The following is a 21,782-nucleotide window of genomic DNA, read 5'->3' on the forward strand; positions in this document are numbered from 1 at the left end:
ATATATGTTAAGGTACAGTTAGCCTCTAGCAAGACAGTAATCCTGCTACTAGACACCAGAGACTAACAAATAAAAGGCCCAGTGCTGAGAATGGGTTGCTTCTTTAGATGGAGTTGTTGGCCAGTGAGATCCCATAGATATCCCAAATCTTTAAAGACTGTTGCCAAAGTGCTTGGCTACGCTCCGGATGCTCTAAACCTGACAGAGACCTCCCAAAACTGTACACGCTGTTGCCAAAGGACTTCATTACTCTCCAGAACAACCTTAACAGTAAAACCCTATTACTGAAGACGTTGCATGCTTCAATCATAGAACATGGAGAAATCAAACTGTCATAGGCCTAGACGCTTCATCCTGACTGACTAGTTTTCATAGTGCTAGAAGGTGGTGAGCCAGCTCTCAAAAGAGAAAATTAATCACCAATTTTACTCCGCTGTGAAACTTGGGACTTAAGACATTGACAGGCCCAACATGTCTACTGCTTCAGCAGTGGCATGAATACCAGGGGTACCCAACCACTTTCAGGTTGAACTCATTCTTTGAGCCATCAGATGAAACCTATACCTGGCACTATTATCAGGCTAGACAGGCCATGTACCGTAGGGAAGAACCTACTACTATTATGTTGCTCAAATGGTATAGTCTAAAACTGACTCCTAATCATTTATCATTGTACAATAGATCAATGCATCTCTCAGTCCTCATCAGGGAATATTTTATTTGCAGCATATGGCACAGAGACCCACAACTGGCCAGGGTGCAGAAAATAAGAGATGTCAGAATGCTAAGCCTTGAGTGGACATCTATACTGGACCCTTCTCTCCAAGGCATAGGGATCACTGGAGAAGAGGGAACGGAAACAGTCTAAGAGCCAGATGTGGTGGTCAACTATAAGTAGATGGTGTTTTCTGAGCACAGCAGGGCAAATGTACATGTGAACTCATGGTGGTTGTGAACAGTATTCACAAGTCTTTTGTAGGTCTGAGGAAGACCAAGTCCCAACATGGAGAGAGAAGCTGGACATGAAATTCCATTCCTACTTGCAGAGCTATCAACAATTGCTAGCCGCTGAGAGACAAAACAACAACAACACAACAAAAAACAAAACAAAACAAAACATAACAAAAAGTCAAGTTTCCTCCAAGAGAGTAGCCTTGGGATGTAGACCAGTCGAAGATCACACATCCAAGAATATCTGGGCTGCACAAATTGGTCTTCATAGGTTTTTTAAAAAAGAGAAGAAAAGGACATAGAGGTGTGAAGAAGGGTTTGGATCTGGGAAAAACTAAGGGAGAAAGGTGCATAAAAGCAAGACACATTTTATGCAATTCTCAAAGAACTAATTCAAATTTAAAACATTAAAATGGGACTGGGGAGATGACTTAGTTGGTCAGTTGCTTGCTGTGTTAGCCTGGGGACCTAACTTTTATTCCTGGAGCCCATGTTACAAACAATAAATAAAGATATGGAAAAGTGTCCTAAGTCAATAGCATTAGTCCTAGAGAAGTGTGTCTGTCGCCTTTGGTTGAATTCCATACATTTCACCCGGGGCTCCTTTTCATTGCTTTACCCTTGTGTGTTCCCTGGTATCCCTGATTATCAAAGTGGCAATGAGTTACAACAATCAGAATATGTAACACATCATTATATGCTAATAGATGCTTACTAGGGTATTTGTAAAATGTAGTTTGATTATACATTCACATTTGGTGACATTTTATAGTCTATAGTAAAGTTAGAAAGTCCTGATTTTGTAATGTGCATATGATCTGGCTTTTTTCTTTACAATCCTTTGACCCTACTGCAAAGCTAGACTTAGAAGTCTTTACTTTATAAGAAATAAGGAGTCTATAAATAAGAGCTAACATCAATGACAGTCCCCATCTCTATGTTCACTAAGCATATTTATTCTGAGCATGCACATTGAATTTTCATCAGATTTTGACTTAGGTAGAATGTAATTGTCTTTGTGACTCTCCTATGGCTGTTATGAGTCACCATGACCAAGGCAACCTATAAAAGGTACTATTTAATTGGGCACTTGCTTACAGTTTCAAAAGATTAGTTTGTGAACATCATAGTGGGGAGCATGGCCTCAGGCAGGCAGGCAGGCGTGGTACTAGAGCAGCCTGAGAGCTCACATCTGATCGGCAGGTAGCAGGCAGAAGGAGGGAGGCAGGGAGGGAATGAGGAAGGAATGGAGAGAGAGGGGGTGGGGATCAGTGCGAGTTTCTGAAACAGCAAAGCCTACCCCCAATGACATACCTCCTTCATTAAGGCCACACCTCCTCCAACAAGGCCACATCTCTCAGTCCTTTACAAACAGTTCTACCAACTGGGGACCAAACAACTAAATACATGGGTCTACCTTTTCTGACCCCCACAGTAGGTAAAAATGTTCTTTCAGCACAAGCATGTTCCGTAGTTCCCTTGTAAGTACATAAGTGGGAGGAATTTTCATGTTTACAGCTTAGAAAGTAACAAAATGGAACTCTCAACCAAAATGTATGTCGTGGACAAGCTTTTAATTCACTTTTGTAGCTTGAATTTCATGTAGCATAAACAACAGGACGTTTATACACTGGTTATTATGTGCTGCGGGAATAGTTAGTAATTTGGGCATAAAACTAAGCTGAAGGGTGAATAATTAACTCTTGATGTTACAGATGCCCAGGAACTTAGCTAGTTTCTGTATAGTGAGGACTCTCAACAAGACAGTTCTCTCCCGAATAGTATTGGACAATTAATTCTTGGTTAAAAGGAGTAAGAAATGTAAAAGTGTAAGAGAGAGAAGATGAATTGGTAGGGTCTGGAAGAAGAGGTACATGGAATAAAATAGAAGAGAAAGGTCAAAGTTCTTTCTTTAAAAAGTTCTCAGCTTAGTATTTATCTCTCTTCAGTAAAATAAACGTGGGTTATCCATATGTTTTTCTAATAAGCTTTTCATGGCTAACCATTCAATGATATCTTTGATTTTCATTGTGACCCCTATCTTTATTAGATGGCTTATAATCATGTTGGAAGTTTTATGATTCCTTTATAGTCATATTATCTCAACTATTTGGGAACTGCTCTAAAGAAAATGCGTTGCTTTTCTTTAATATATCAGTTACTAAGTGTGAGAACAGGAATGTGTGATCGGCCTCTGCCTCACAGTTTATTATTTGCATGGTTCCATGCATGGACTGTACAGATAGGTTTATTATTTGCATACATCCGTGTATGGACTGTACAGATAGGTTTATTATTTGCATACATCCGTGTATGGACTGTACAGATAAGTTTATTATTTGCATACTTCCGTGTATGGACTGTACAGATAGATTTATTATTTTGCATATTTCTGTGCATGGACTATATAGATAGGTTTTACGCTAGCTGGGGCACTAGTGTTTCTAAAATCCAATAGTGTTTCTAGATTCCAAATGACCTTGGCCACAAAAATTAAAAAGGAAAGAAGAGAAAAGGATAAAAGAAAGAACAGTCATGCCAAAAAAGGGCTGAGACCATGCGTAGCCAAATCGCTGCGCAGACTGCGCCTGGTGCATGCCCAAGGACAAGGCCACTAAGAAGTTCATCATTTGGAACATTGTAGAGGTTGCTGCTGTCAGGGACATTTCTGAAGCAAGTGTCTTCAATGCTTGTGTGCTTCTTAAATTCTATGTCAAGATGCATTACCGTGTAAGCTGTGCCATTCATAACCAGGCAGTCAGGATTTGATCTCGTGAAGACTGAAAGGACTGTACACCCTCACCATGGTTTAGACCTTGGTGCTGCACCACAACCTTTGCTAAAGTCCATGTAGAGAAGTGGCTTTCTAAGGCCAGAAGAAAAGAGCACATTGGAAAAATAAAATGCAAGTTATACTTGAGAAAAGGAAGGAGAGAAGGAAAGAAAGAAAGAAAGAAAGAAAGAAAGAAAGAAAGAAAGAAAGAAAGAAAAGAAAAGAAATTAGTGCCAGTGTTGACTGGGAATTCAGGTATTGCTGTTGGTTAGGAACATGATTTGTTTCCTCATGTTGTTTGGGCTTCCTGACAACATATTGCTATGATTCAAAAAAGAGGTTTCTCTCTGTCATATGTATAGATTATAATATATATATATATATATATATATATATATATATATTAGAAGCATTGGGTCATACAATATGATGACCCATAAGATGATACATAGGATCACTTTTTTCATATTACATAAGAGCCAGCTCAGATATGGGAGGAAGGAAGAGATGATCTATACTCCATTAAGAGTGGAGTGGCCATGAAAATAGCCATTTTTAATCAATAACTTCTGCTGGCCACAAAGTATGTATATTTTCACTTATGCAAGAGGTACTGAATTCTTTGATCCATTAAAGCTTCAAGAGAAACTTCAAGAGTCAGAGTCTCAGCATCTGAATCAGGTTTCAGCATCAGGAGGGCTTCTAAGGGTAACAGGTATAAGCACTGGGCCTAAAAAGTAAGTTATTTATTCCATATAAGCTGAAGATAGAGGACAGGATGACTGTAAAAGACAGCGCTGTCCAAATGCGTACAGATGGGACCTACCAAGAAGCCACTGATCCAGAAAACATGTGGCCCTGAGCCAAGTATGTCACCTGGTTCTCCCACTTTGGTAAAGGAGGATTTATTTTATTTGGTTGTTGATATTTCCTACTTGTCTTGGAGGCGTCTTAATACATAACCCTAGCTGGCTTCAACTCAGACCTCAGCCTCTTAAGGGCTGTAAATAGGGACGTGCATCACCTTGGCTGGGGATGATTAATTAGGGTTTTTTTTCTTTCTTGGGAATGGTTCTTTGTGGTCTTAGCCTCCCTCTCTGATCACCTTCATACATACATATATGAAATGGCCTACGTTTTAGCTTAAGTATCTTTCCAGGCCCAACTTCTGACTATAAACAATTAAAATGACTTTGCTTTTTTATCCTAGCTAGCATTCTAGAAATACTACCCTTAATTTGGTGAAATTAATGTGAATCTTAATTGAATTTATCCCCATTAGTCAAAATATATTTATAAATGTTTTTAAGATAGCCCCTCTCCACTTTGGGCTGCAAGCAAGGCTCTGTGGGACAATGTCTTCAAGATTCTTATTAACATTTCATTTATTTGATCATATCTATGAATCATACCTTTAAGATCCTTATAGAGCTGGGGATGTAATGGGACAGCCCTTGTTTTGCATGTATGATGGCCTGGATTTTATCTCTATCACTGAACAGGGATTCCCTAGGCATTTCCTTGATTAGGGGAGTAAGCAGGCTCTTAGGAGTCTTGGAAAGGCTTTTCTATTGATATATGGCCTTGAGAAAACAGCCTAAAGTCGTTCTGAGGTTTTAGTAAAGAGTCTTCATATTCTTAATCTCAGTCTTGTGGTCACATTTTAGGAATAGCACCTGAGGTTAGGTAGTTGTCCTGAGGACGTTCTAGATTGTTCGTTTTTTCTTATGCATATTAAATTAGCATACTGGAAGTGGTGTGTCTTTCCTAGTATAGCACTTAAAAACATAAGACTCTGACTTCTTCCGAGCATGGCTATGTTACTATGATAACTTGGATACGGTGATGTCTGCATGTTTTTGTCATCCTAAAGCTATTGCTAGGACACACTTTGGCACACAGTTGATTGTTGCTTAGGAGAGCTATGTGTTTGAATTCTAGTGAACACTGTGGAAGAACAGCGGCGTAAAGTAGACTGGAAATGTCATCAGGGAGTCATGACTGTGGTCATGAATGGATGCCGTGGCGAAGTGCAAGGCTTTGGCAGATGAGTTAAATTTAACATGGTTGAAGTTTCACTATAAAAAGTATAACATAATGCAGGTGAGAAAGGGGGCACTGGAAAGTTTGAAGCAAGTGCAAGTGGATGATTTTCCTGAGATCACAGAACACAAGCAGTTTAACTGGACAAGACAGAGGTGAATGGCAATGAGAAATCATAGGTAGCTTCAGTGGTTAAAAAACCCCAACAAGGGGCTGGATATAGACCAGGGCCTTGAGTACCAACCTCAGCACCCCTTCAGGGCTCAGAACTGGATGTCTATGGCAGGCGAGGATCTGAGGGTAAGAAAATTAACTCAGATACGTTACCTCTGCATCTTCTATATTTTTTTCATATGAGGGGAGAAAGTGAAGCAAAAGGGGGTGCTGAGGAGAGGAAGAATAAGGGGAAGAATAGGGAGAAGAAAAAAGAAGGAGAGTAAGGGGAAGAAGTAGAAGAAGTAACAGGGAGAACAAGAATAGTAAGAGTAAGGGCTGATCTCCACATGGTTTCTAGTTTTTACTGACATAGTTGGAAAATTCAGTAGGCAAGAACAATGATGATATGCCTATCACAACCACAAAGAGGGCAGGTAGGACCTGACAAAGTGGTGGCCCGACCCAGAAAAGAGCCAGCATTCAAGGAGAAGTACTTATGGAGTAGGTAGAGCCCTTGTTCTGCAGAGTACTTAGGTTCGACTGCCAGCACCCACGCGGTGGCTCACAACCATCCATATTCCAGTTCCAGTGGATTCGATACTGTCTTCTGACCTCCATGGGCACCTGGCATGCACGTGGCACATAGACATACATGAAGGCAAAGCCTTTATACAAATAAAATAAATAAATCTAAAAAAATAAAAATGATACAAAATTTCAACAGAAAATTCTAGAGAAAGATTTGTAGATACAAATTAGTCGTTTGGTTGAAATCAAGATTATCAAAATCATGTGAAATCACTTAGAGGCAGGCTTACTGTCATATCAAATTTATAGTCTCCATTTTAATCATGGACAAATTATATTCATAAAGATTAAATGATTTATCCAAAGTTACATAGCCAATAAATGGCAGTGGGCAGATGGAAAATCAAATACTGGGTCTCAGCTCCCCAATTTTTGTATTATACAAGCTACTTCTGGTTCGTGATAGTTTCCAGCAAACAAAACATGGTCATTATTGACAGAAAATCTTCGAGACAAGGTTTTCCTTTGTTAGTTCAGACTGATCTCAAGCATGCAGCAATCCCGCCTTGACGTTGTGGATACCTAGATTACAGATGTGGGCTACCACGTTCTGTGTTGACTCAACGCACGTACGTTGTATTGGTTTTACTGTTCTAGGCTTATTACACCATGCCAATGAAAAGAGAAGTAGCGTTCAGAATACATTCCTAACTTTAAAAATTGGTCTTATCTTTTGAAGTTCATAAAGAAGCACCCATACACAAGGTGTTAAGTAAGCTGTCCGCATGAATGAACTTTTCTTAGTACATTTCTGGTAAGATAGCATTTTCTCTATGCAATGGAGACCGTCTCATTTCCTATGTTCACAGTGATCCAAGTAGAGCTTTGCCTTATAATAAATAAACAACAATGTTCTGAAGAAAAAGACAAGACAATTTTGATTATTTCTGCTTCGTGAGACTTTATGAGAGTGTACTTAGTCCCTGTTGATGGCAATAAGTACTATTTTATGTTTCAGTAGAAGGCACAATGACATCCTTAATGGGTGGTCTTCCAGTCCAATCATTAAAATAAGAATACTTGGCATACTTTCACAAACTACGAACAAACAAAATGGAATTGCACACACTGTTTCTGGTGTAAATTACAAAGGGCCTTCCCTTGTAGTGGGTGTAGCTGTGGATGCTTGTTTGGAATGGCTACATGGTTCCTGAGCGGAGGGCTTTATCTTTGCTGTAATCACTCTCCTTGTGGTTCATGGTGTCTTCTCACCTGGATTTTATAATTCGAATGAAAATGTTCCCTTGAAATTTGAAAATCTAGAATACTTAAGAACTGTTTTTAAGAAATTACAATAATTATTACTGCTGCTACCCCTGTTGTTCTCCCAAAGACTATCCTAAAGATGGCCACTATGTTCTTCTAGAGACCAGCCTCAATGTCCTTTATCAGTTGCATAAAGATATGCACCTCCCTCTTCCCGGAATTTGCTAGCTCAGATTCCCAAGAGCTGGAACCTGGCTGGTTATGTTAATAACATTGCCTCTATGCGGTAGTGTCCCACCCCCGCCCCATTTCCGGGGGAGATGTGTCATACAATATCAAAGCCAAGGGAGAACTCCGTGTAGAATTCTGGCCAGAGCCTATCCTGTTTGGGACACAGGCTGAGTTAACCAAGTGTGGTGTGGATGCTGTTGCAGTCCCCTGTTTTGTCTGAGGTGAGTCTGCACTACATAGATTACCATTTTGTCCAAAACACTTAGAAATGTGTGAAATATTTAACATACCTAAGAAAAGAAGGAGAAAGGCTGCTGCTGTTGTCTGTGCGACAGTTATTCTTTCTGCTGCCCTTTTCCCCTGATTTCCTGTTCCCCGAAGAAGACTCTAGAGTATTCAGTGATTAATGTCCTTGTCAAAGGACTGACCTAGGTGTGGCCATGTAACGCAATTCTGGAAAAGAAACATTTGTTTCCCTTTAAAGAAGCGTGGACTATAGGCTAGCCATTCCTCCCTCCTTCCCCCTCCCTCTTTCATTCTGTTAAGTCTTGGGATATATTTGTCTTCATGAGGTTCTTAGAAATTGCAGCAGCTACATTAGGGCCATTAGAGGAGCCAATTAAGAGAACAGCCCAACCATTATACTGATTGATGACAGAGCAGAAAGTTAAAAATTCTCTTGGGGCTGGAGTGATGGCTCATTGGTTAGAGCACTGGCTGCTCTTCCAGGAACCCTGGATTCAATTCTAAACACCCACATGGCGGCCCACAACAGTTTGTAACTCTAGCTCCGGTGGCTATGATGCCCTCTTCCGGCCTCTGTAGGCACCAGGCACACCTGGTACACAGACATATCTGTAGGCAAAATACCTATACGCACATAGGAACTACGATAAATTTTAGAAAACAAAGTGCCCTTATTCTTAGTGGTGCTGTGGGTGGACCAGCCCTGTAAGTACCCTGATGTGGTCAGTGGCAGCCTCCAGGCTTGCTACTGAGAGGGCTGCCTCAGAGGTAGATAAACAAATTAACCCTTAAACCAAAGAGAAATCAGTTTAAGCACAGAGCGAACATCCAGGGGCAGAGAGGTTCGCAGACTTAGAATAGAGAGTGAGCTGGGGAGGGGGAGCACACGAGCTCTTTCTGAGGCGTACGAGGTTCCGCATACTGCTTCTCTCACGCTGCATCTGCCTTCTCTTCTGAGGGTTCCCAGAAGGCCCAGAAGTGACCTAAAAAAAGAAAAAGATTGCTAGTTCTAGTTGTCTGTGCAACTGTTATTCTTTCAGTTATTGGGCAAGTTCATAGATAGATGGCATCTACATATAACGCAATTTACCTATTACCTAGTCATCCATACTTAAAATGTCTCAAAGTACACACGTGTGTGCGCTCACACACACACACACACACACACACACACACACACACACACACACACACACAGGCTCAAGTTTATTCATCTAACAGAGCTGAATGTTAACTGAAAATTCAATTATAATTGCCCCGGAATTTATAATAAGATGATAAATATCTTGATAGTAATTACTTTTTATTTTATTTTATTTTATTTTTATAAGTCTGCAGCACACAATCTAGCACATCTTAGCTGGCTCTCACTTAAAGCGAAGAGCTAAACCTATTCCATGGAGTGGGCAGACGGCTCAGTAAATAAAAGCACTTGCTCTGTCAGCGCTAGGACCCGAGTTTGAGCCCCCAGTACCCACATAAGAAGCCAGACATGGCTGTGTATTCCTGTAGGGAGGGGCAGAGAAAAGTGGATCCTAGGAGCTCACTAGCCCGCAACACTAGGCAAACTGATGAACTTCATGTGCCCACACACACATGTGTACACAAGCACACACACATACTTACACATACACACACACACACACTGTCTCTCTCAAACACTCATACATGACAGGTGAAGGGGAAATATAAATATACATTCTCAAAAGTAAATGACACTTGGACTTTAGTTTTGAGCGTATAGTCATAGATTCTGCAACACTGTAGGTATGCTTTAATGCAGCACTTACTTGTACATTTAGTTTACATTTCAAACAACTGTAGGCATGGTGCTCATGATGACGGGCCGTGTGCTCATGACGGACCGTGTGCTCATGATGGGCCGTGGGCTCAGAGGTTTGCAGTTGGGACAACTTGACTTGAATGATTCATAAAACCATTTTTAGAAGATTTTGAAAAAGTTGGCTCAGCGTGTATAAATAAAGTGGCCTTAAAAATTTATAGCCTCATGTATTCTTTTTAGTTATTCATGGTAATTTTATTTATATTTTAGTGCTTTAAAATATCTAAAGACCTTTTTGGCCCTGGGAAGATGGCTCAGTGGGAAAAGGATCGGCTGTACAAGTGCTACAAGGACAGGGTTGCCTGTAACCACAACTCTGGGGTGAAGAGACAGGCAGTTTGTGACCTGCCTAGAAGACACACCCACCAGTACAATAGTGGCACAAATGTTAGGAGGATAACTAACCAATTTAAAACTGGATTTGAGGCTAGTTCAGTGAGACGGAATCCATCCCTGACACTGTTAATGAGGCCAAGAACCTAAGACGAGCTAGGCCGTGAACCTATCTAGAGTAAACCTACTATTATTCCGCTAAAGGTGCATAACTGTGAAATGACTCCTAATGATGTATTGCGATACCCATGGACCAGTGCATTGCTCAGTCCTCAGCAGAGAAGCTTCTTCTTGCAGTAAATGATAAGTAACACAGAGACCCATCACTGGGCTATATGTACAGGAGAGACTTAGGAGCATTAGCGCTAAATGCGATGTCTTTCACTCCCTTTCTCTCAAGGCTCAGGGATCTATAGAAAAGAACGGTGAAAAGATTGTAAGAGCCAGAAGTAATGGATGACTCCAAGGAAACAGTATTCTCCAGACACTCATGCACGCATGAGCTCATAGAGATTGCCTGCCAGAGCATGCACAAGACCTCGACAAGTTCTAGCCAGAGAAAATCTCAGTACTGAGAATGGAAGTGGACGCAGAGTCCCACGTCTAACAAAGAAGCTATATGTAATTGATAACTTCTGGGGGAGAGAAAAAAATCAGTTTGTTGCCGGGTGAAACTGATGATGACTTTTCTCCTCTCATTTTTCTCCAGCACTGTGAATGCTAGTCACAAGGGATGAAGCTTCTAGGAGAGCCCAACCTCAGTTCCTCCATGTTCAAATACGTGCATACGTGCTGCCTTCAGCAGTGGGTTCGCGAGAGTAACCAGCAGCATTGCCAATAGTCTGTGATGACTTAGGGGTGCTTATGGACCCCTTTGACAATGACTGAAAGAGTTGTATCCCATTTCTGGTACTGGGGATTTAATTGGGTGGCATGTGATGTCTGTTTGGGTTATTCTCTCCCCCATTATGTATCTCCACTTAAATTCATTATGTGCAGGTGTATATTTTAGGAACCTTCTTTAGTAGTAGTTTTCTTATGCAAGATGGTGCAGCAGTTGAGAGGACTGTCTGCTCTTGTGGGTTTTTTTTTTTTTTTTTTGGTTTTTCGAGACAGGGTTTCTCTGTGGCTTTGGAGCCTGTCCTGGAACTAGCTCTGTAGACCAGGCTGGTCTTGAACTCACAGAGATCCGCCTGCCTCTGCCTCCCGAGTGCTGGGATTAAAGGCGTGCGCCACCATCGCCCGGCTGACTGTCTGCTCTTATAAAGGACCTGGGTTCAATCCCCAGCACCCACATTGTGGGTCTCAACCATCTCTAACTCCAGTTCCTTGATATCGTACATTCTCTTCTGGCCTCCATGCACACTGCATGAGTGTGGTACACAGACATGCATTTAGGCAAAAAACCAATACACATTGTCTAAAGTAAGTAAATAGATAAGTATCTAATTAGGTGAGCATCCACTCACGCAAGAAGATTGTTTAGAAGACTTTAAGAATAGCTTCAAAATGTTGATGAGGTTTTACTTTTCATTTCTTTGTTTTTATTAGTGTGTGTGTGTGTGTGTGTGTGTGTGTGTCTGTAAATGTGGTGCTTGGGTGTCAGTGTGCATGTGACAACATGGGAGAGGTAGTTGTCCTTCCACGATGTGAGTCCCAGGGACTGAAGTCAGGTCGTCAGGCTGGGCAGCTGGGATGCTGGGCAGTTGTCAGGTCTTTACCTGCTGCCCCATCTTGGCAACAATTTCCCCATTCCTTTTCTTTTTCTGTGTGTGATAGGAACCAATAATTTATAAGAAAAAAGTAGCATACATGACCCATCTGGTAAGATATGAGTAGTAAGAAAGCTAGAGTAAAAAAAACATGACTAAAATATCTTTTAAACAAAATACTGGTGTTGCTACCATTTCCTAGCCTGGGTGCGGAGTGGGGGAATCGGCTGTGCTCTGCCGTGGGCTAACAGGTGGTGGAGGCCGTTCGGTTTTCTCTCTTTCCTTGTAGAAGCACTAGCTGTCTAGCATATTTCCTCTTTGCTGCCTCCTTCCTTCCTCTTCCCTCTCTGCAAAGTGTTGATTTTGTTTTAAAAGTATGAATTAAAGAATTGTTAAAGTAGATATGTGTGAAACTGATGCAAATTTACAAATGTGATGTCTATTTAAAGCCACCCCTCCCCCGCCCCTGAAGTACTGGGACTGAAACCCAGGGCCTGGAGAGTGTGCTCGACAACCTCAGCGGCAGTATGTATCCTCCTTAATTGCCATCTCTTTTTCATTGTAGTGAGTTGCTGTCCTCTGGTTATGTAGAGAGACACATTGAACGTGGAGGCAAGGTCGTGGAAAACAAAGTAAGTGAGAATTTCCTTCCTTTGGGAGCAATCTTTCTAAACACTGAGTTTGGGACCCAGGACTGGGTGCTCGCTGAACAGGCGTTCTACCAACTGAGCTGGATTCCTTACGTGAAATTCTGCCTGCCGTAAAGCATGCCTCGCAGTCAGTCTCTGGAAGGTGGACTCCTTACGTGAAGTTCTACGTGCCGTAAAGCATGCCTAGCATCAGTCTCTGGAAGGTCTCTGCTCACTTGTCACAGCCTTGTGCTTGGGAAAAGTCAAGTGCGGCGCATTCGATTTAGGGCATGCATATGAAGCTAGGAGAGGAATACGGTCCCACGGAAAATGTCATTGCTGCTTTGGTAAAATTGTAATTTTAATATAAAATATTTTAAAATGTAATACTAACAGAGATGTACGTAAACCATGTATGGACTGATGACTTATTAAAAGTAGGCGCCTATGAGGTCCATCCTGTTCAAGCTGCAGAGCCTGGTCGTCCAGCGCACCTGTTGCTTCTACATCCAAGCCCCGCCTCCTTGCCCTGCAGAGCCTCCTCAAAACCATCCTCACTGTGAGGCTGTCCTTTCAGCACCGTGATTTATAGTTTGATCACCAAATCACATGGCTCTTTAGTTTTGTCTGTGTGTGCTTTAACTTGTCTCAAGCTTTATTTGATCTTTTCATAAGTTTACTTGTTGCAGAAATGACATTTTATGCAGTTTCTCATAGTCCAGATTCTACTGTTGATTACAATTTTATATTTAGAGCAAGTAAAATCCACCCAAGTGGATTATCTTTATCAAATAACCGCTTAGGACCCTTAGGGCCTTTTAGGTTTCATTGAATGCAGTTTTATCTTGCACAATCCTAACTTTAAAGTTCTTTCCTTTATAGCTGTCTTTATAACTTTCACCTCCGAGGTTATAAAAAGTCTTTATGTACAAAACAGATACTTAATTTTATTCTTTTAATGAGACAAAAGTTTCATCTTTTACTTTTGCGCATTTTTGATCCATTAAAAAATAAGTTCTGTGAGCTATGGCAGTAGCTCAGTCAAGCAAAATGTCTAGCATACAAGTGTGAGGGCTTGAGTTCTGGTACCCGGCAGCTGTGTGGAAGCCAGGCAGGAGGCACCCGCCTGGAAGCCCGTCAGTGCGGAGGCAGAGATGAGACAGAGGAGTCCTGGGGCCGGTTGACCAGCTAGGTTTAGCCAGTTTGTTTAGCTCGATGTTCATTGCCTCTCAGACTCAGTCTCAAAAGAAGACCCTGACGTTATAGAAGATCCTGACGTTGACCTCTGACCTTTACATGCACAGGCACACATGTGCATGTGTGTGAACATCATACACATGTCCACATGCATAATCACATATACTTCTTACAATAAAAATCACAATGAGATTCTAAATGTAACATTTTGTGTTCGATATGAATTTTATTGTTTGTCTAGGTCTACACCTGTGTTCCAATTAGGTTTCCTTTATAAATCATGATAGCTCTTATCTAAGTATTTATAGGACGCCAGAGACATTTGTTCCCTCCCATAATCAATACAACAGTTCCTGGAGATATGTATTATTTCCCTTTTATGAAGTAAACAAGTAAGGCCTGTGAAGTTTGTGAATTCTGCCCAAGGTAGATTAAGAAGTGACAGCATTGGAATTTTAGCCCAAGACATCCAGTATTAATTCATATGGACTTTAAAAGATGAATTGTATATTTGTACACACATATCTTTTCATATTTTTGTTTTTTGAGAAAGAGACTTATTCCTGTAGTCTGAGCCGGTCTCAAAGTCGCTGAAATTACAGCTGTGAGCCCCCAGACCTGGCACCTAGGATGTGAAAGCACTTGCTAATTAGAATATAGTAGGGGTGCAGTTTTCAGTGTTGAGAGTGGAGAGCAGCAACTTTGGATTTGAAAGAGAGGAAAACCGAAGAAATGATTGGTGGCAGCAGATTCCAAACCACACACCTTGCTCTTTTTAAGTTTGACTCTGTTGTTGTTTCTGTTGCTGTTTTTTGTTTGTTTGTTTTGATTTTTTGAGGGTGTGGTCTTAGAACTGCATTGAACTGGTGGAATTCTGGGTCACTGAAATTTCCAGTTACAGAGGCCCAGCATCCAGGACTGATAATGATAACCAGCATTTACTGCTGATGACTTGGTTGTGTGCACTCTTGTGTGCATGTGTTCCACCCTCGAAGTGACCTGCTATCATTAATATAACTTTTCCTGCTTTACAGAGAGCTTATATAGACACAGTGTGAGCCTCGATTAACTTCATGGCCAGGCCATCTGCCAGAGATCATCTACCAGATAGACTATAGTGCACAAAAAGTTGAAATAGATTTTATTAGGCTTTTTTTTATGCATGTGTAACTGGTTTTGGAGGTTTCTAATAACAGTGATAATACATCATTGCTTTTAATCCATGAACTAAAGTGGTAATTTGTCTAAAGACCATATAGGTTTTCTCGCAGCTTGGGTTAAACTAACTTTGTTTAGTCTTTCTGCGTTGTCAGTTGCCTTGGGGCAATGCTGGTGACACACCTCCTTCATTTTCCCTGCATGATCATCTTGGGAAGATAACCCTAGCACAAGTTTTCAGACACTAAGTGAGGAATGGAAAACCACATTCTTGTGCCAGTGGGTGAGGGGACAGATTTTCCTCAGGGTCAAAAAGCAAAGTAAGCATTTCTGTGGAGCTGTGGTTTATCTACCTCTAGTGAAAGATCATAGCCATTCATTAGCATTATTATTTCCGAGTATTTTTAATTGTTTTATTTCTAATGATAATAAAGCAATGTCTAATGAGTGTCTATTTTAATAGCACAATTATTTCTTAATCTAATAATTCCAGCTCGCCTCTGTGTTAGAGTTCTCAATACTAAGAGTAGGCGTGTAGAGAGAGTATTGACTCTAGGCTGGCAACTAACTGGCTACTATACTTATTGACTTGGGTACATTTGGTTTTCCCCAGAAATCATTGCTTCAGAGCCTTAATTGGGTTCTCAGTGTCAAGGGAAAGATGGATAAGAATACAAAGGAGTGTGGGTCAAGGTTAAAATCTGGAATGGGTAAAAAGATTGCAGAAAATGCTGTGTGATGGGGAGCAGGTGTCAGAGGAGAAAGTACTTAATGGCAAGAGAGGTTACTGTGACACTTGAGGAGCCTTTTAGGCTGACAAAGTGTATTGTAATTTCATTAAAAATATTTTAATGCAAACTCAAATGGCCCTTCTTTCTGGAAACAGATAGGGGAGTTGACACAGGAGCAAAGAGGAAGCCTTGGGTTTTCTACATCCATCTTTCTTCCATAAGGGTATGCGTGCTATGAAAGATTTCTTGAGTGTGTGTGTGTGTGTGTGTGTGTGTGTGTGTACGCACATGTGTGCATGTACATGCCCCATGCCAGGTTGCGTGTTCGGAGGTCAGAATTTGACTTGTAGGAAGGAGTCAGTTCTCTCCCCCCACCATTGGGGTCCTGGGGATTGAACTCAGGTTATGGGTCTTGGCAGCAAATGCCGTGATCCATAGAGCCACCTTGCTGTGAACTATTTCCTTCTTGGCATACTACCATCTTCCTGCAGACACCTGTGCTACTAAATTCCTTTTGCATTTATTTTCCTAAATCAGATTCTTCTTCCTTCCTAAAATAGAGATTTTTTTAAACCTCTTTAAAGTCCTAATCTTTTTGTTTTCTTTAACGAATATGCTAGAAACAAGGGGGGAAAGCTACTATAAGGACTGTTGTAAGAAATCATTCAGAAAAAAAAATCTAAATGTGGTGACTGTTAGGGCAACAGATATTTTCCTAGCTTTGTATTTTCCCACGACCTAAGCAGCCCCAGGAGAAGACCGCCTGTCATCTCCGTTGCACTTCATGTTTCTCTTATCTCTGTTTCTAGATTCCTCTCCAAGAAGCACAATTCCCATCTAACCTTCTAGCAATTCAAAAGCTTCCTGTGTGCTGAAAGAACGGTGTTTTTGACATACTCTTGAGGTGTTTTATTTAAAAAACAAAACAAAACCTAAAACCCTTCACAAGTAATTCTATATTGTGATGAAATGCTGCAGACTTCTTTCTTAGATCAAGCACAGTCAGTTTTCATTAGTGATAGAATTTGGTTCATTTAAGATGTCATTGTTTAGTGAGTACATTCTATTATTTCTACCTTTTTTATTAAAAATGACAGGAGCTTTAGTTCATGTATCCTTTTATATGCAACTAAAATTTCACTCAAATTGTTTCATGTAACTGAATAGTACAAAAGTACTTGAATTGGTTTTTTTTTGCACTCCAAGAGGTGCAGATTAAGTATTGTACTGTCAGGTCAGTACATCTCATAAACATTTTGTTGTAGCTGAAAAGATGAACACAGCTATAGTTGGTTGTTTTGTATTCATTTACTCTTTCGGGGGGCCCCGCCACCCCAAATAAGTGGAGGCTTACTTATGAATGCCTGGCCTTAGCCTGGCTTCGTTCTAGCCATCTTTTCTTAAATTGTCCCATCTACCTTTTGCCTCTGGGCTTTTGCCTTTCTCAATTTTTGTATTTCTTTCTTTACTTCTTACTCCATGGCTTGCTGTGTATCTGGGTGGCTGGACCCTCAGGTCCTCCTCCTCTCCTCCCTTTTTCAGTTCTCCATATTTCTCCTCCTATTTATTCTGTTTGCCCCAGCCCCACCTATCCTTTCTCCTGCCTAATTGTTGGTCATTCAGCTCTTTATTAGACCATCAGGTATTTTAGACAGCAAAGTAAGACAGCTTTACAGAGTTAAACAAATGCAACATAAAAGAATGCATCAAATATTTGCGACAAATACTCGTTAAACAGCATAAACAAATGTAACCCATCTTTACTATTCTACAACACACAGTCAACCCGCTTTTGCTTATTTTGGATATTGAGTTTCCTTATTGATCCTCAAAACTGCTTTAATCCTACAGACTCACAGTTCTGTCTATGAAACGAGAATAGTAAGCCATTAAGTAGGAAATAAAAACTGGGCTTTGGTGTTTAGTGACTTCTGCTGAATGTGTTAGAGCAGAGCCATCCTCATCATTGTCAGTAGCTTTTTAGTGTAGCTTTGATTTTAGAAGCTACCTTGGAGGTGCAATGCATGCAGCGGCTGCTGGTGCCAAATGATTTATGCCAGGCTACTCTCTCCATCCCTATCATCCCATCTCCTCCCCTTCTCTCCCCTCCCCACCTCTCCCCCCTTCTCGCCCCTTCTTCTTCATTCCCTTCTCTCACCTCTTACTTTCAGGCTCTACTGTAGCTCAGGCTGGCCTTGAACTCAGTTTTCCTGACATATCCTCTTGCGTGCTGCAATTGCGGTGTGTAAGCCGCCATACCTAGCTTACTAAGCCATTTTTATTTAATTATTCTGTATTTTTAAATAACTCAGCAACAGCCTTCCTCTTCCAGCATGGCTCTTACTTACAACTGTATCTTATATTTCAGAGACACATGATTTTTGTCTAGAATTCTAAATACAGTAGCTTTTGCAGAGACTCTTGGATAATGCTTAGTTACCTCAAGAGTCACTGAGTCATATGGCTGGGGAGATGCTTTTAGAAAGGAATAAAAAAATGAATTTATTTATAGAAGCTGTTACTTAAGCTTAAACCATGGACTGTGTGGAGATAGGGAGGCTTCCATGCAGCGAAAGGAATTCAGTGATGTGCATTTTAAGGCTGGCTGGTGGAAAAAGTCAACTGAAGATCCTAGGTCCTTGGAGGAGCTCTACTTACTGAGCTGTATCACCAGCTCTGGAGCAGAATTCTTTACCAGAGTGTAAACAATGATGACAAACATTCCCCGATGTAATGACAGGAATATTTGGCAACTGCAGCTACCATGTGTTAGACTCTGTAGTTACATTATTTTTGTAGCTGCACTTTCTGAAAGATTTAGGTTAAAGGCTGTCAGCACTAAGCTTGAATTCTGAGAACAGAACCTTTCTTGCAGGGCAGAAGTCAAGTTCGGGAGGGAGATACAAGTCAAGACCTGCACATTAACACGCCTCGCCGAAGTTGTGTTTGCCAGAATAGAACTGGTACAGGCATGGTGTGTGTCTCAGGTGCCTTCCTACTGCTGTGAGAAGACACCTAGTAAGGCAACTTTCAAAAGAAAGAATTTAACTGGGGACTTGCTTACACTTTCAGTGTTATTGCACGGCCCCTGTGGTGGGAGGAAGGCAGCAGTCAGGCGAGGCGCTGGAGCAGTAGCTGAGAGCTCACTTCTGATCCACAAGGAGAGGTGGAGAGTTGGGGGATGGAGAGCTAGCCTCAGATCTCACTTACACCAATCAAAACTAGGTACTACAGATAAATACAATTTTAGAATAAGGTTACTTAGAAAACTTTCTTCTCAAGTCCCTTCTCTAAGACAGTTTAGCCATGACTTACTTAAAGTTGGCCAGTTAATAAGATTAGAGTGATTTAAATATTTGTGTTTGTTTATACATCTTTGTTATAGGTGAACATTTAATTATCAGATATGAGTATGTTAGCTTTAAATTCTATTATTTTTATTTTATTTTATTTCACTTTTGTTTTTTGAGACAGAGTCTCACCATGTAGCCTTGGCTAGCCTAGAACTCACCATATTCATAAGACTGGCCTCAGATGCCTAGAGATCTGAGAGCTTTTGCCTCCTTAGTACTGAATTAAAGGTTCCACCATTCTATCATTTTATTTTTGTAAGCCTGGCTTACTGTGTGATCAAATTATCCTTTAATAATCTTTCCTCCTGCCCCTCCCTGCCTCCTAATGCTAGAATTTTAGGTTTGCTCCTCCATGTCCCAGATGAATTAATTCTGTTATACTTTGTGATTCTTTAACTACTAGCATTGCTTTAAAAAGTATTGCGATAATTTTATTCGTCCTTTGAGAAGGCCACACAATATATTTTGGTTGCATTCATCTTCTACTTGCCCTTCTAACTGTTCTAGATTCACCCTCAACCTCCTTACCCACCCCCAACTTTGTGTCCTCTTTTTTCTATGTACCTTCTCAAATTTCATACTCAGTGGTTGTGAGACCATCTAATAGAGCATGATCAACCTACCAGGGGCCACACTCTTTAAAAAAAACTGATTCTCCCTTTAGAAGTCATCAGTTGTTAATAGCTCCTGTTAGGGGTGGGGCTCCGGAACCCCTCCCTCCTCTGTGCTAGAATGTTACCTGGCTCGATCTTATGCAGTCTTGTGCAGACAAGCTCAGCTGCTGTGGGGTCATGAATGCAGTGGTCCTGTTATCCAGATGACACTGCTTAATTCTGGTCTTCCGATAGCTCTTACAATCTTTCTGTGCTCTCTTTTTCAATGGTCCCTGAGTTTTGTGTGTGTGTGGGACATGATGTTTGTGGTCCATTGTTGGGAAAGATTTGTTTAACTATTGAAAGATGAGTTGCATTTGTTTAACTATGTAAAGATGTGTTGCTGTTTTGCCTTGCCTGCCTAAGACACTTGATTGGTCTAATAAAAAGCTGAATGGCCAATAGCGAGGGAGGAGATATAGGTGGGAGTTCTGGACAGGGAGAGTCAGTAGGAGGAGAAACTTAGGCTCAGAAGAAGCAAGAAAAAGAGACATCACAGAGACGCCAGGGGCCAGACAGCTGCACGTGGGGGAAGCAGGAAAGCAAGACATACAGGATGAAAGAAAGGTAAAAGCTGCAAGGCAAAATGTAGATGAATAGAAACAGGCTAATTTAAGTTAAAAAGATATAGTGGGACAAACATAAGCTAAAGCTGAATATTCATAATTATTAATAAGTCTCCGTGTCTTTATTCAGGAGCTGGTTGGCAGCCCAAAGGGAAGGCCAACTACAGCCTATTTGTGGCTGGGTACTTCATGGATACTTGATCAGTTATAAGTTTATATTTTAACAGCAATCTCTTGCACAGAGGAAATCTGATAAGGACTGAACAGTGGACCGGTCTATGAACATAGAAATAAAAATTTAGACAGCAGTTGAATGCTGTGTCCATTTAGCACAATAATAATAGTAAGTTATCCCTGGCATCTGTGTTCTACTCAACTATGGGTTCTTGGCAAGAGTTACAAACCAGGCACACATTTCCTTTTGTGGAACAAGCCTTAAGTCAAGCAGAAAGTTGTTGATTAACCCAATAACATCCATGCCCCTGTTGCACCCATGAGTGCATTGCTGTACAGTTATTATTGTAATTCACAGGCTTTACAGCTGGATTAGTCTCTTGAAGACATTTTGGCTCATCAGCCTACGTGGCATCCTCCAGTTTTATGAAACCTACCCATCAGGAAAGAAGTTTCCTGGCTAGTTCCAACTTCGTTTCTTTGTGTATGACCAAAGTGTGTAGTAGCCTCAGCAATAGGGTCTTATCATCAAGTTCTGGTGGGCAACCAAGGACAGTGGCAATAGCCTGTATTGTTTTGGCAGTGTGGGGGACAGCTCTGACCAACAGCTTAAAGGGAGATAGCCCACACCTGGAACTGGGCTTTTTACTTGGTAATCTGTGGCTTTCGGGAGCTGCGTTCTATCCCCTGTGTGGGATAAGTTCAATGAAATCACTCATATGGATACCTGTATATTCAGGGAGCTTATAAAATAGTATATGACTTAAAAAAAATTCTTGTTATCCCTTCCCCAATACCCTTTCCGCCATACTTTTTTATCCCTGCCCCTTCTAAACATCCCTCCCCTTTGAAAGTTGCTGTTGTTGGTGGTTTTTTTTTTTTTTTTGTAGACTATGCTAATCTCAAACTCAGGGATCTGCCTACCTCTACCTCTCAAGTGCTGGGATTAAAGGTGTGTGCCACTACCTAGCTTTTTTCTTTTAAAGTTTTTTTTTCAACTGTCAATATTAAAATGTAATTGCACCATTTCCCCCTTTCCTCCCTTCAAGTCTTCCCTCCTCTGCTCTCTATCAAGTTCTTCCTCCCCTTTCTCCTGACAAAGCCTCACTGCGTAGCTCATAGTAACCTGAACCTCACTCTGTAGCCCAAGCTGATCTCATACTCTTAGTATTCAGTTTCCTCTGCTTCCCAACTGATGAGATTGCAAGCATGAGCTACCACAATTGGCGCCTAAGAAAA

At 41.0% G+C, this 21,782-nt stretch overlaps 1 protein-coding gene across 11 annotated transcripts in view; it reads left to right on the plus strand.

The window, feature by feature from the left end:
* Positions 1 to 21,782, plus strand: part of Adam22 (ADAM metallopeptidase domain 22) — a 202,363-nt gene that overhangs the window by 76,776 nt on the left and 103,805 nt on the right. For all 11 annotated transcript variants that reach the window (XM_050139756.1, XM_050139758.1, XM_050139759.1 and 8 more), the window contains exon 4: positions 12,648 to 12,714. In XM_050139756.1, coding sequence (XP_049995713.1) covers positions 12,648 to 12,714 — 67 coding nt within the window. The remainder of the gene's footprint in view (positions 1 to 12,647; positions 12,715 to 21,782) is intronic.

The sequence above is a fragment of the Alexandromys fortis genome, unplaced genomic scaffold (assembly GCF_014885135.2).
Source record: "Alexandromys fortis isolate MF-2015 unplaced genomic scaffold, M_Fortis_MF-2015_v1.1 scaffold_38, whole genome shotgun sequence".
Classification (NCBI taxonomy): domain Eukaryota; kingdom Metazoa; phylum Chordata; class Mammalia; order Rodentia; family Cricetidae; genus Alexandromys; species Alexandromys fortis.